The following is a 16361-nucleotide window of genomic DNA, read 5'->3' on the forward strand; positions in this document are numbered from 1 at the left end:
ATGAAAAAGCGAGTCATCAGCCTGCCTCGAATTACAATACTCGGCACTTGACAGTCCACCGCTGCCTTGAACAGTATTATTTAGGTAATCGTTAATATCCATTGTCAAATATTTAAATTAAGAACATTTTGAAACGATAATATTCCAAATTCAAATTAGTGGTCGTCAGCGCCTCACACATTTGACTACAATCCTTTTGCAATACTGTGAATTGTTGCTGTTTATTCGTGTGTTCGAATTTTAAATTTTACTTATATATACCATAAATAAGCAATATATTTTTTATAAAGTGTTTAAATATTGAACGTTAGTTCTTTTCCAAGAATAATTCTTTTTTATATTGTGTGTTTTAAACTATGTTCTTTTTATATGTAAATTAATTTTAGTTCTTAATTTATAGTTGGATTTGTTATATTTTAGTGTTGGAAAAATGGGGTTTTTGGAAAGAGATATGACCAATGCTCCGACGATAACCGATTATTATACCGGAAAAACCATATTCATAACAGGAGGATCTGGTGAGTTATTTTCTATTACCTACACTATTGGAAAAATTAAGAGATTACATATATAAAATATTTTTTTTTTCTATCATGATGGTGGAGTATCTGTGACGGTTAAATTGACGGTAACTGGTAACTTTCGCTTATATACAGCAGTAAGGATAATTGTCATGTGTCGGTCATGGTACTCTTGATGTGTTTATTACGGAGAACTAATTTTTTGCACCCGTACTCTGTATTTTACTGCCGAATCTCACTATTCAAAACACATCTTACGTAGCAAGCTGGTTGGCAGCTATATGGCTACCTCTATATCACTTATGAGATAGAGATAGCCATGTAGATGACGTTGTATAAAGTTTAATTATAAAGTGACAATCAGGCCACTTTACTGGAAGTGAACTGAACTGGAAACCACCGGGTCTTACTGATCAAATTCGAGGTTTATTGAAACTCGATAACATTTGTAATGGACATAACACAGTATTTTAAATGCATATTTAAATTGTACTTTTTAAATATGAAACAATTTTAATAAATTACATATAAAATACTATAGTAAATATTTGCATGTTTGTAAGGACTAAAAATGTGTAAAAAACCTTAGTTTCTCCTATTTCTAACTAAAAGTTAGTCAGTTTTTGTTGTAATTAATATTTTTAGACTACAAAACAAGCTGTTTTCCAGTTTATTTTCGTTGTATGGTGAGAAGGCAGTGCAATTACAGGATTCGATGCGTGACATCTTAGTACTACGGCAATGATTCGCATTTGTGATACACATGATAACAGAGTGTTACATGATAACGTGATGACCGTACTGTTTAAGTCGGTATACGGGTGACGGTTACCATTTACCATTAGTGACCGTCAGTGTGTTTGCTATTCTAATTACATAATAAAAAAGGGACTAATGACCTCAATGTTACAAATGTACCCAGGTCGACCTCCACGCGTAAATTTACATATTAATCTAAAAAAACTGTTAGTAGGTATAAACTTCATTCGTTCACTCAAATTATATTGAGTGAATGAAGTGAACGAGATGAATTTATTACACCGAACACAAGTGAATGGGATACGGAATAAGCAGATGATGAAATTTAATTGATCTGCTTGGAATTGCCTGGGGGAAAACAAAAGTTAGAACTAGTTTTAAATTTAAGTGCACGGACATTTGTTTCAATAATGGTTGTTTCATCGCCGCTTATATTAATGTCATATTTTTTTTTATGTAATTGAAATGCCAAACATGGGTGAAGGGTATTGTTAGTAATGTGGATTGATAACCCCATTGCTAGCAATGTACCATGTCAGGTCGACCTCCACGCGGTTCCCCTGGAAACCATCGTGTTAAATTCCTGGTGAATTTGTCACGATGGGCTAACTGACCTGACCTCATGCTCATCTTATCATCCTCCACTGTTGCCCCGCCAGCGTAAACCGTTAGCGCAGGCGGGTGACTCATTTCATTATCATCCAAAAAAAAATGCCAAACAAGTTGTCAGCGCACCTGATGGTAAGTGGTAACCGTCACCTAAATGTGGGAGTACCACGGGTGAGATGTGAAGAATAGTCTTTTAATCAACCAGAAGCTGTCTCTGAGTTGAACATTTTTTAAATCTACAATGAGGAACTGCCTAAGTGATGCTAACAATCCATTCCCCTTGTTACCGATATTACAATCAAGCATTACACATTACTCGTCTGCTGTCTGCTATAGGCGTCAGTTACCTAAAAATGGTCAATTAAATGAAGTCTGGTTAAACTTTAATTGAATGAATGAAGGAACGAATGAATGAATGAATGAATGAATGAATGAACGAATGAATGAATGAATGTAAGTTTATTTCTTATTGAACAATGTCAACTGACCAAGTATAATTTCTGCCGATTGCGCCAAACAGCTAGGTTTTCTAAAAATCATAGTAAATTTGCTAACAAATTGACATTGCCTCTAAACACCGCTCATTTTCCAATTATTGCGGCTACAAGCATATTGTTTTCTAAAAACCACAATGTCTTTTCAGGATTTATGGGCAAGGCGTTAATAGAGAAGCTTCTGTATTCATGTTCTGGTGTAGACAGAATATATATATTACTTAGAAGCAAGAAGGGAGTTAAATCTGAGGACAGACTGTCTCAAGTGTATGAATCATTTGTAAGTACTCTCCTAATTAAATCGTGTTGTTTATGTTTATATTAAGTTATTGCGTGCAATAATACTGAACGGATTCGCTGACCACGGCTATCTTTTACCATCGCACCGCTCGCTACCGACAGGGAATTCATCCCCACACGATGGAACCTAAGTGGTCTCGAACAGCGCATTTTCTGATGTGCTTTCTCCCGCGTACACTTAGATTATGGAATCAACTACCTGCCAATGTTTTCTCTAGAGACTACAGTTCAAGAAGGGTATATTAAGGTTTCTTAAGGGTGGGCACCGCGCACGTGACATCTTTGGTGTTTCAGGCGTCCATAGATTACGGAGCTTTACCGTCAGGTGGGCCGTATACTTGTGTGCCACCTACGTAGTTTTTTCACGTCTATATAAAAGTAGTACAGTGGTAGAGGTATGGAGTATGTTTGTTAAATACTTAACTCTATGTTACTGGTAATTAAATAAGCGCCTACAAAATAAATAGAGCAATAATGAAGAACTGCAACAGTTGCTTGTAAAACGGACTACACATGTCATTAAAATCAGTGTCAGTATCGAAGCAGTGCTGAGGAATGCTCTGGATCGTTTCCTAAATGGTCTCGTGTGTAGCCTAATCGGGATTTCTAATAGCGTGTATAAAAACCTGTCGGACTATTCTAATGCTAGTTGGCCGCTAGCCTTTACAGCTTCACCGGACGATAGGGGGCGAGTGCAGATGGCACTCCAAATCCGCGGAAGGACTTTTGGAGTGGCTGAAGGCCAACTCCCGCCTGACGGATACGACCTTATTCTGAGGGCACCGCTAGTTCGAACCTCTGCTCAGGCCATCATAATTTCGATCCCCGTTTGAATTGATCGATCAATTGGTGAATGGTGCCATAAAATGTTTCTATACCAAAGTTTCCATAATAACGATTTCAAATTTTCAGTGTTTCGACCGCTTGAGAGCGGAGAAGCCGAACATCTTCACGGAGAAAGTGTTCATTGTATCTGGTGACGTAATGGAACCTGGCTTAGGTGAGAATAAAATATTATTATTAGATATCATTGTGAAATCGTTTAGTGCCTATATATTTGAATCCAAAATGGCGCGGATTGAGCATACTGTCATACAGTATGCTCAATCCGCGCCATTGTTATATAGTATATATATGTTTCTAAAACCAGAGAGTCAAAAATAAAATATTTTTTTTGTATTAATCAGATTTGAATTCACAACTTTCCGCTAAGATAGTAAGTTAGTGGACTATGATGCTCTCATAATTGAGATGTAATTTTTTTATTTTCAATGCCATGTATCCATAATATTTAAGGGCATAATCCGACAAATGACTTTATTTTAGGTTTATCACAGGAAGACAGAGCTCTTCTAGTCAATCGAGTGAACATAATCTTTCACGTTGCAGCCAGTGTAAGGTAAATTTTTTTTAAAGTACGATTAGGAATAGAATCTAGTGTTCCCACCTGCGATAACGGTAAACGCTGGTGGGTGATGAAACCGCTACTAGAAGTTACGACCTCTATAGGTGATTAAATTCCCACTGTTATTAAGTCTACACCCATATTGCGACACGTGTTTCAACTTTGCAGTCGCAGATTGGTCGCCGAAAAGTCGCCAGGTTTCCAAGCTATATCAGAACTATTCAATGCCTGATGATGCCTCATTCATAGGCGAAACACGTGTCGCAATATACGTATAGACTCAATAATCATTGGAGTTTGATCACTAATAGAGAAGGTCGCAACGCTTCCAGTAGTGATAGTCAGGTTTCCATGAATATTTGTGGTCTCAAACAGGCTATGGGAGCGGAATAAACCCAATAATATGAATCCATTTTGTGACAAAATGGGTTTTCGCAAAATAGCATAGCATTCGATAAAATATTGACATCTATTTACTTATTGTTTTATGTACTCGTATATTATAATATTTTGTCTAGATTCGATGATTCTCTGCCATTCGCTGCCAAAATGAACCTCGGCGGTACAAAGGAATTGATCGATTTCGCAAAAGAAGTTCGAGATTTATCTGTAAGTAAAGATAAGATATTAATTTTATTTATTTATTTCGAGCAACTATACCGCCCATAAAGATAGATACTCGAAATTATTTTCAAACCAACATAGATATATAATAATAACAAATATATTTTTTTCTGTGGTTACGACGTTGTTGGCATTATTTAATTGTTATAAATTGAAATAAAATATAATCACATGTTCACAACTTCGAGATGGGGTAGTAGGAGATAATGTCAACCGTTGACGTCATGGTCACCAGAACACTTTACTGGGTTGACGGTGGTCTAGCGGTTTAGGATAACGTCTTACTTTACATCAGTTTGATTCCTAGCACGGTACAAATATTTGTATTCGTGAATATGAATGTTTGTATTAGTTTGGGTGTTTTCTGTGCCTATATATTATGTATCTATTTACAAAAAATGCTTAGCTTAGGACTAGATGCCGCTGTGGGAATTGTTCTGAATGGTATTTGAAACCAACATGCAAGCGTACCTACAGCTCTCTTGGATAAATTTTATTTTATTATTGATCTTTCTATTCTCGATTTGAATCACTCGGAAATATTGCTAGATTCAAATTTACGACCTTTGGCATTTGTCGGTGCAGTCAACGACTAAACCAAGATGCTCTTAAATAAAATGAAAAACCTTGTATTTCCAGGTTCTAATGCACGTATCGACTTTATATTCTAATTGTAATAGAAATAAGGTAGAAGAACGCATGTACCCTCCGCTGGCGGACTGGCGAGAGACCATGCAGATATGTGAGGAAGTTGATGACCACACATTGCGTGTATTGACTCCTAAGTAAGTACTTCATTTAGTTATATAGTTTATTTTATAACACAGGGGACAAACGAACGAATGCGGCTCACCTGATGGTAAGTGATTACCGCTGCCCATGAGCACCCGCTACACACAGGGGAATTGCAAGTGCGTTGTCGGCCTTTTAAAAAGGAATAAACTCTTTTCTTGAAGTTTTCAATATCGTATCGGTTCGGAAATACCATTGCATACCATGGTATTTCAGTTTCTGGCTGGTTATTGGTAGACGTGGTTCTAAGACGATTCTTCATTGTCCTCCTTGGTTCCTCGCGATTTGTCTTCCTCTGTTACGGTTTTTGGTTCTACGAGATCGTTGTACAATGGACTGCTATGTAGCCCTTTTCTACATATATATTATGTATGTATTTATACAAAAATGTATTTATGTATTTAGATCAGTTGTCTAATACCCACACAAGCTCTGTTTAACTAAATAGCGCTGTGTGAATTGACCTGAATTATTATTGGAGTGTACTATAAATATTCAATAGTATATAAATTCTTTTCACACCCTTCTTCAGGCACACACACATATATACGCACACATAACATCACATCCTCCATACTTTAAGCTGAAAATTATATAAGTTTATTTCACAAACAGATTTATTAATATTTTTAATGAAGTATTTAAAATTACAACGTCTTATGTATAGTATTTATATCATGTGTATAGTACAGGTTTTGATTACAGACCCTCACAAGGTCATACGGAATAATTTGAAAATTTAAACATTTTATATATAGACAACACCCAGACAGATACAAACAATCATACTCATGAATACAAATGTTTGTGCCGTGCGAGGAATCGAACCCGCGACCATCGGACGTAAAGCGGTGTGCTAGACCGCTAGACCACCGAGGTCGTCAATAATTAACAGTTTATGTACTTCATTCCAGATACCTTGGGAGCATTCCTAACACGTACACGTTCACGAAGCAGCTCGCCGAGCATGTCGTGTATGAACAGAGAGGTCTACTGCCGGCCGTTATCGTGAGACCATCCATAGGTAAGACTACTCTATAATTATAATATTAACCCTGACATTTCATACAGCGCCATCTAGTTAAGCTTAGCAATAGTTAAGTTTAGTTAAGCAGAGTTCGTGTTATGAGTACTAGCTTAAGACTATCTTTAAGTTTTTTTTTTATACTACTATGGTGGCAAACAAGCACACGGCCCATCTGATGGTAAATGGTTACCGTAGCCTATGGACGCCTGAAGCACCAGGGGTGTCACGTGCGCGTTGCCGACCCTTAAGAAACCTTAATACTATACCCTTCTTGAAAAACCCCATGCTGTAGTCTCGTGAGAAAACCTCGGCAGGAAGTTCATTCCACAATCTAAGTGTACGCGGGAGGAAGCTCCTCTGAAACCGCACCGTCCGATACCACTTAGGTTCCAGCGTGTGGGAATGAATTCCCTGTCGATGGCGAGCGGTGCGATGGTGAAAGGTGGCCGTAGGCATCATGTCGAACAATTCCTCAGAACACAGTCCGTTGTATAATCGGTAGAACACACAAAGCGAAGCGAAGTCTTGCCTCAAACTAAGTGGCTCGATACCGTCAGAGAGATTGGGATCATCGACAATTCTCATAGCACGTCTCTGAACCGAGTCAAAAGGACCGAGCTGGTATCCAGGTGCTCCTGCCCAAAGATGAGAGCAGTACTCCATGTGCGGCCGAACTTGAGACTTATATAAGAGGAGTCTCTGGTCCGCAGTGAAATACCGCTTCGCTCTATTGAGCACACCGAGTTTTTTGGACGCCAGCTTAACCTTTTCTTCGAGGTGACTACGGAACTCAACTGTGCTAGAGATGTCGATACCGAGAATCCCAATACTCTTAGAGATGGTAATGGACGTGTTCTGGAATTGCGGAGCCACAGCAAAAAACTATTGTGTAATAATTAATTTGTTCAAGGATATTATTATTATTGGGTGCATTTATTCCAACGTTCGAGAGTACCTGCAGCTACCTTGGATAAATTTTAGTTTATTATTGATCTTTCTATTCTCGGTGAATCATTCAGAAATAGAGACAGTTTCAAATTCACGCCCTTTGGAATTTGTTGGTGCTGTAAATGACTAGGTCACAGCGTTCCTATATAAAATGAAAAACCTTGTTTTTCAGGTTCACAGCGCCATGCAGAAAAAAGATTCAAATGTCTTATGAAATACTTTCTTTTTAAAAAAGCTCATTATAAAATTGAAGAATTTGTAACTGATAATATTTTTGTAGAAAATATTTAACTTAAAATTCATAGCGTTGACAATGTTATCTGATTGAACAGAGATTAAGTGCGTAGCGGTTTCTATATTGATTGTCGTATGCCTAATCCTTGTTAATCTAAATGTAATTAAAACAATATTTATTTAAAAGAGCAACACACAATTTCTTGCTCTCCTTCTTGTAATGAGACTGCATTCTGAATGAGCGATAGAATAAAAAAAATTTGACCATTCAAATGTGCTTATATTAAGTTTAGAGTGCGTAGCGATTTCTATGTTAATTATCGCATGCCTTTTACTTGATATAATTACAGTAAATATTTATATAAAAAAACATCTATTAAAAAGAGCAACACACAAGTTTCTTCTCAGTTCATTCTTCTTGTGATGAATCTGCATTCCGAATGAGTGGTAGAATCAAAATATGACTATTCAAAAGTGCTTGTAATGAGTTTATTTGAATAAAGATTATTTCTATTTCTATTTCCACCTAGTCTAATAATTATGTGAATGAATACAGTTTATTAATTCAGTGTTAATATTTTAATTTCAGTTATTGCAAGTGTTAAAGAACCTATGCCGGGCTGGATAGACAATTTCAATGGACCCGTTGGCCTTATAATAGCTTCTGGTAAAGGTAAGAAGTTCAATTTACATAATACTAGCTACTCGCCCCGGTTTTGCACGGGTGTACATGTATTGTATATATAAACCTTCTACTTGAATCGCTCTATCTATTTTAAAAACGCTTCAAAATCTGTTGCGTAGTTTTCAAGATTTAAGCATACATAGGGATGGACAGCGATAGCGAGTTTGTTTTATACTATGTAATAACACAGATAACATATGGTAATAATGATACTATCCCTCCATACATCGTGTTTGCAATATTAGTAGAACTAGCTTCGTGACTCGACTTCGCACAGGTGCAATTATTGTAAAGATTACAAATTTTTATGAATATAAAAATTATATATTTTCCACAAATATTTCTGATAATTATAAGTGAATTTTTTTTAAGTTTATCAATTTAGAACAAGAAGTCGTGTTATTTATAATTAATACTTAATTGAAATGTTAGAAATATACACACCGTCAATGTAACGCTAACAAATTAGATTTTTAAAAGTCTCGTGAACGGGTGTTGTTTGTGGGAACTATACATTACAGACTATGATTTATGTTACTATATGCTATGATCATGTTACTTATATACTATGACTATGTAACTTAATTTTTCAGGTTTGTTACGTAGTATACACACGGAGCCGGATCTCATCGCGGACTATATGCCTGTGGATATAGCTATCAAAAGTATTATATGTATGGCTTGGGTACGCGGAACGAAAAAGTAAGTTTTTTTCAGAATTATATAATATAATAATAATTTATTTAGCATAACATATAATCATCATCATTGTCTTGTCTTTATCCCATTATTTGTGGTCGGCGCAGTATGTCATTCTCTTCCACTGCTCTCTACCGGTCGTCATATCTGAGCATACTCTCCTTTTATTCATATTATCTTTCACACAATCCATCCATCTTTTCTTAGGGCGTCCCCCTCCTTTACATCCATCCACATTAATATTATACACTTTCCATAAGACATGGTCCTCGTTCCTAGCATAACATATAATATAGAGTAAAATATAGAAAATCTTAAAAGCTATAGCGCTATGAGTTGAAAGGGCTTCCACTCAGCTGGTGCTGCAGCGTGTCACTGCAGCGCTGAGTTTCAGTATCATACAAACTGTGCCCGCGATTTCGTTCTCGTAGAATAGTCTTTTTAATTATATAGGCTAATTATTTTATAAATATGACACATAAGTATAAATACTTTCAAATACTTATATTTCATAAACAGCTTATAAAATAAGTTTCAAGCTTCTAGCTTTAAAAATTACGATACTTACATACAACTTTTCATCCCCACTTTCAACCCCTTATAAACCTTTTTTCACATTAAAAGTAATCTATTTCCTTTCTCAGATAAATGAATAAAAAAAAATCTTTATATTACAGATTGGAGATCACAGATGATATACCGATATACAATTGCTGTGCAGGCACACTCAATAACATTACTATGTCGGAAATGGTAGAGTTTGGTAGGAAGTTAGCACCAACGATGCCCATAAATGGTGCTCTGTGGAGCGTCGGCGGCTCTATAACGACTTCTGAAACGAAGCATTATATTAAGGTAATAATTTCAACATAAATATTTTCACAGTATTAAGACTGCTTTACGGATATTATCTATTAAATTCATTTGCCTTTTTAATGTATAAATCGAATTCCCCCAACTGCAATACTGCAGAAGACCTGCATCATATATTAATCGAGTGTGTCCTAGACGATCTAAAAAGGGTATTTAAAAAAAATCAGTCTAAATCGGCTTGATGTTGGTATGTACCATGGTATACTATCTGATCCTGTATCATCATATATTAATCGAGTGTGTCCTAGACGATCTAAAAAGGGTATTTAAAAAAAATCAGTCTAAATCGGCTTGATGTTGGTATGTACCATGGTATACTATCTGATCCTGTATCATCATATATTAATCGAGTGTGTCCTAGACGATCTAAAAAGGGTATTTAAAAAAAATCAGTCTAAATCGGCTTGATGTTGGTATGTACCATGGTATACTATCTGATCCTGTATCATCATATATTAATCGAGTGTGTCAAAGACGATCTAAAAAGGGTATTTAAAAAAAATCAGTCTAAATCGGCTTGATGTTGGTATGTACCATGGTATACTATCTGAAGCTGTATCATCGCCAGCAAACGTTTTATTTTCATTGTACAGTAGAAGATAAGATCAGTAATAATATATGATAGGACTTGCATTTCATATTATGATAAAAGTCCCTAAGTAAATGTAAGAATAAAAAAACAGAATACTTTCCAAGTTTGCCAGTGTAAAGGGGGATATATGGCAGTGATATTGTAAGGTTGAAAGATTCCGTCGCACCGCTGGCCAATTCAAACAGGCATCGAAATTACGACTGTTCGGTGGAGCCCCAAGCGGTGCCCCCAGATTATTGGAGGTTCAAGCCCTTATCGGTGCGTTTAGACTGAAGGCGTATCCGTCAGGCGGGAGTTGGCCTTTAGCCGCTCCATAACTCCTTGCTCGGTTTTGGAGTGCCATCTACACTCGCCCCCTATCGTCCGGTGAAGCTGTAAAGGCCAGCTGCGGCCAATAGCTATCCAGCTGGATAACTTTGTTTAATTCTAACTAGGAAACAAATGCACATGTACAAACACATCATGGCTTATGACACCACATGACTGTGGGGGTCATAAATTAATTTTCAGACGTCCATAGTGCTTGCTGAGAATTAATTTTCAGACGTCCATAGTGCTTGCTGAAAATTAATTTTTAGTCGTCCATAGTGCTCGCTGAAAATTAATTTTCAGACGTCCATAGTGCTTGCTGAAAATTAATTTTCAGACGTCAATAGTGCTTGCTGTTCATGAAATCAGCCTCGGTAGTTATATAGCACACTGTTTTATATATATTCGCCCTGTAAAGACCATCTCATTAGTATGATTATTGCTATATCTGGTTAAAAAAAATGAATACCAGTTGTCTAGTACCCATAACTGTTGTTTACGTTGGGATTAGATGGCGCTATGTGAATTGTCTAGAACAGAGGTTTCCAAACTTTTTCGTGGACCCCTTACCATATTTCTCGGTTTTGGGTAGACCTCCTATTCTCACCTGGTTATTTTTTGTAAATTTCTAACTGTAGTACAGTTTAGTGTTAAAAACAACAAGGTGACCACTGTCGTAGGCCCCTTGCAGTGTGTCATAGACCCCTGGGGGTCGATATAGACCACTTTGGGAATCACTGGTCTAGAGGTATTATATAGGTATTATATATATTTTACTATCCTGATCATCTGGATGAATGGCGGTCTTCCACAGTGCGGTTTTCTAGAAACTTTTTTGCCTCGCACAACTACATTGTGGAATCACCTTTCAGCAATGGTATTTCCGAACCGATACGATATTGAAACCTTCAAGAAAAGAGTTATTCCTTTTTAAAAGGCCGACAACGTACTTGCAATTCCCCTGGTGTTGCGGGTGCTCATGGGCGGCGGTAATCACTTACCATCAGGTGAGCCGCATGCTCGTTTGTCCCCTGTGTTATAAAAAAAAAGGTATTATATATGCAATAGCCTCTTCCCAACGGGCTGTAGTGTAATAAATGTTTATCCTCACAGACTAGAGGTCTACTATGTTTTGTTTTAGGTTTTATTAATGCACTGCTTGCCTGCTATTCTGGTGGATACTCTACTGTGGCTTCTTGGTCACAAACCAATGTAAGTACTTTCTTCAATGTACCGTTTTTTAAGTAAATGAATATTGAAAAGTACATCCGTTTGCGCTAACAGTCTACGCTGGAGGTGCACCAGTGAATGATGGTATGGTAGCGCATGAAGTGTGGTCTCTAAGCCCATCGTTGTCAATTTACCACCAATAAACCACGATGGTCATCAATAGCGACCGCGTGGTCCCTATAACCACAGATAAAACATAATATTACATACTATAACCACAGATAATATAATATTACATACTATAACTAACATTCCCCCACCCACAAAGTTTTTAATTTACTTTATTTATTAATTTTATTTTAACATTCAATTACATGGATTACATTATATGTTGTTTTATCATACATTTATTATTTGCTAAATTTATGTTGGATTTGTATTAATAGTGGATTTGGAGTAACGAAGGACCTCAACATGTATTTTAGGAGCTAAGAGTGCGAGTGCTAAATATGCTTTTAAGTGCGTTTTACGATTAAATATCTACTTTATATTACTCTATTATTTGAATATCTTATAATATACATGCTAATGAGGTAGTCAGAGATAATGTGAATAGTGTGGTGACTAAATCTGATCAAATTTCGCTCAAATGTCCTAAATAGGCGGGCTTGGCGCCATTTCTCAATTAATTTAGTATATTATCGCTTAAACGCGTTGTAAATCTGCAATTGATCAGAATTTCATATATACTGGAATGGTAAACAATCTGACGGAAACTGTTATATGTTGACTATATTCAGGAACACCTCAGATATTGCGTCATGTACCTAATGCTTGCAGAACCCTTCTGGTATTGTTATTCCTGACGACTGAAACATGGCTGTGATTTCCATCCATACTTCTATACTTCTTATATTTTCTCTCTGCACTTACTATATATATATACTGTATTTGTATATGTTCACATGTATGTAGTTTACACATATCCTTATATTTCCAGGTTGTTAAAAGTTCAAAGAAGAATTTATATAGCGAACATGGCTCTCCGTTATTTCATAATGCAGCAATGGACATTCATAAATGATAATATAGTCAAACTCCGCTCGTGCATCAAGGAGGAGGATGTTGAAGATTTCTACTACGATATGGAATCAGTTGATAAGCATATGTACTTTAGAGACTGTTGTATTGGCGGGAAAAAGTATTTATTAAAAGAAAAGGACGAGGACTTGCCGAAAGCAAAAGCTCATTACCGAAGGTAATCTTCTATATATATAAATAAAATTGGAGTCTGTTTGTAATATTGAAATAACCGTTTTTACTACATGCATATGAATATAAATACGATACATACACTGAAATAACATTTTCTATAATTTTTGTCTGTCTGTCTGTTTGTACCGGCTAATCTCTGAAATGGTTGGACCGATTTTGACGGGACTTTTTTTGCCAGGTATCTGATGTAATAAGGAGTAAGTTAAGCTACTTTTGGTTTACAAAAATAAAGTTAAATTCCACGCGAACGAAATCGCGGGTGCAGCTAGTATACATAATATACATAATAAAACTAGCAGACGGCTCGACTTTGATGGCCTCGGTGCTGAGTTAAATTGGTGGTTGGTTATTATCTTTTCATTATGTAGTAATTCAAATTCAAATTCAAAAATAATTTATTCATGTACGACATTTTAGCCGCTTATGAACGTCAAATTTTTTACATTATAATTTTAATATAATTTTTTCCCTACCGTCCAGTTTGGTATATAGATCCAATTGAGAAGAACTGGCAAGAAAGTTAAATAATCTCCATTTTTTCATTTCAGAATGGTGATATTGGATAAATTGGTACAAATTACGTTTTACGGCTACATTTTCTGGTGGTTCATGAACACTGACTTCGTTCAAAGTTGGCTGTATACGGCGCAGGATATTTTCACATTAAATAATTAGTTAGTTTTTTATTTCTGAACAATAATATAATAAAACTTGTTATGTTTATCCTGTTGTATAAATAATGGTGTTTAATAATAAATTGCGATGTTTTTGACCGACTGCAAAGTGGCTTTTTATTTAAAGACTACCATATCTCGTATTTCGGATGGAGAGTGAGATATATAATGAAAAGAAAGAAAAGAAAAAACATATGTTTATTCAGTGCTTTTTAGTTATTTACAATAGTATAAAAAACAAAAAAAAATAGATCAAATAATCAATCATTACATAGTATAAAACAAAGACGCAGTCGCTGTCTGTCAGTCCCTATGAATGCTTAAATCTTTAAAACTACGCAACGGATTTTGACGCGGTTCTTTTTAACAGATAGAGTGATTCAAGAGGAAGCTATAATAATAATAATCTTAGAACAATTCACACAGCCCCATCTAGACCCAAGTTAAGCTAGCTAAAGCTAAGTTATCGGTACTAGATAACTAACACGAATACATAGTTTTTTTTCCTAAATACTAACATATTATACATAGAAAATACCCAGACCGATACAAACAATCATACTCATTAATATAAATGTTTGTGCCGTGCGAGGAATCGAACCCGCGACCATCGGACGTAAAGCGGTGTGCTAGACCGCTAGACCACCGAGGTCGTCAGATTTATATATAATACTTGTACACCCGTGCGTATTCGGGCGAGTAGATAGTATTATTTAAAAAATAAACAATTTTTACATACACATAAGCATCGAAATAGCTCCACTCAGGTTTATGGCTTGTTCTATATACCGTTGATTTGCTTTGGTACCAAAACAAAAAAAAAAAATATGGCAGTGAAATTATAAGGTACGGAAGAATAATACCTGAGTTCTCAGGATTGGCAGTATATGAGGGTATATCTGACGTCACTTGAGAACGTGAAGTCCTATGATACTGTTAATGTATATCTGTAGGCTATGTTTGACGGCCTCGGTGGTGTTGAGGTTTAGCACACCGCTTTACTTTCTGTGGTCGCGGGTTCGATTCCTCGCACGGTGCAGACATATATATTCATGACTATACTTGTATTTATCTGGATATAATTGCGTAACCTAATAAATTACAAAACTAGCACTAATTTAAGTGTTTGTTATATATATTATCTATGTATGTATTTACAAAATAATATTTAAGTTTTTTTATCAGTTGGTTAGTACTCATAACACAAGCTCTGCTTAGCTTGACTCTAGATGGCGGTGTGAAAATTGTCCAGGGTTATTATTATTATTATAAGCTACGATCACCATTTACCATCAGGTGGACCGTCAGCTTGTCTGCTATTTATTCCAATTATATAATCATTTTAAAATATGAATGTATGTGCCGGGTTTTAAAATAAAAAGTGTACAATATATTTTTTATAATTTATTTCAACTTTTTATAACCAATAATTTACTCCTTTTTTACATATATTATATTTCCATAGTTTACCCCATTTTCAATGTATATATTTTACAATATTTCCCCGTTTTTCTTATACTAGTCATATATTAAAATGGCAAGCTACTTAGTGGTACTTATCATATTATAAATATTTACAATAATGCATAGCTTTTACAACAAGTTTGAAAAATGCATTTTTTTAAATAAAATTCGAATTTTATTTTTATTTATCATTTATATCATTTTATTAATGAAATGAATGAATGAATGAAATGATTTGAATGAATGAAATTCATTATTCACTTTATGTAGGTATTACATAATGTATACTTTGTACAATACAATGAAAGCTAAAGAAATTGTAACCAGAAGTTAAACGTCACGTCATTAATGTACGATCGAATTTATCAATGACATTTGACACGACGTCATTTCGGGAACGCATCGCGCCATCTATCGGTGATTGTGAACTATTGAGTTAAGGAGAGAAGGCAGTCTTTAGGTGATAATCTTAAGCCTCTTAAAAATATTTATTATACGTCGATCAAAATAATATATGTATAATAATAATAATCTTTATTGGTCTCAAATAATAAATTATTACAATTGCTGCTTATAATAAAATTTAGAAATAATAATCGACACAAATCGGTCTATAATTCATATTGTGTTCATAAGATAAATATAAAAAAAGACCATGATTAAATTATGGAACTACAAGAGATGCAATAACTGCAAATAAAAAAAAAACCAATTTTTTCACTGTAAAATACAATTAAAAAAAAATTGTTGTTAAGTACAGACATACCGTTGTATTTATTTTGTGTTAATATATACATACAAGACTCATTAATTATATACACAAACAAATCTCAATGTTAGTTATTTACAATAGTTAATATATTTTACTAAAGACACCGATAGATGGCACTAGCCGTTTGTTAACACT

General features: G+C 35.3%; 1 protein-coding gene across 1 annotated transcript; it reads left to right on the forward strand.

Moving 5' to 3' along the window:
* On the forward strand, nucleotides 1-14091 carry LOC131842265 (putative fatty acyl-CoA reductase CG5065). The gene is made up of 14 exons (XM_059190801.1): nucleotides 1-84; nucleotides 401-518; nucleotides 2533-2663; nucleotides 3596-3683; nucleotides 4010-4082; nucleotides 4607-4697; nucleotides 5352-5497; nucleotides 6419-6528; nucleotides 8303-8386; nucleotides 8992-9100; nucleotides 9775-9952; nucleotides 12013-12083; nucleotides 13042-13299; nucleotides 13865-14091. The coding sequence occupies exons 2-14, from the start codon at nucleotides 431-433 to the stop codon at nucleotides 13989-13991; spliced, it is 1554 nt and encodes a 517-aa protein (XP_059046784.1). The 5' UTR covers nucleotides 1-84; nucleotides 401-430; the 3' UTR covers nucleotides 13992-14091.
* The last annotated feature ends 2270 nt before the right edge of the window (nucleotides 14092-16361 follow it).

Source organism: Achroia grisella, unplaced genomic scaffold, assembly GCF_030625045.1.
Source record: "Achroia grisella isolate CSIRO2021 unplaced genomic scaffold, CSIRO_AGI_Agris_v1 utg2156, whole genome shotgun sequence".
Taxonomy (NCBI): Eukaryota; Metazoa; Arthropoda; class Insecta; order Lepidoptera; family Pyralidae; genus Achroia; species Achroia grisella.

Bases quoted from the DNA above. Each gene is read 5' to 3' on its own strand.
- LOC131842265 (XM_059190801.1), top strand. From the start codon at position 431: ATGGGGTTTTTGGAAAGAGATATGACCAATGCTCCGACGATAACCGAT. The intron at 5,498-6,418 runs GTAAGTACTTCA...ACTTCATTCCAG, and splicing joins TTGCGTGTATTGACTCCTAA to ATACCTTGGGAGCATTCCTA. The intron at 12,084-13,041 runs GTAAGTACTTTC...TTATATTTCCAG, and splicing joins CTTCTTGGTCACAAACCAAT to GTTGTTAAAAGTTCAAAGAA.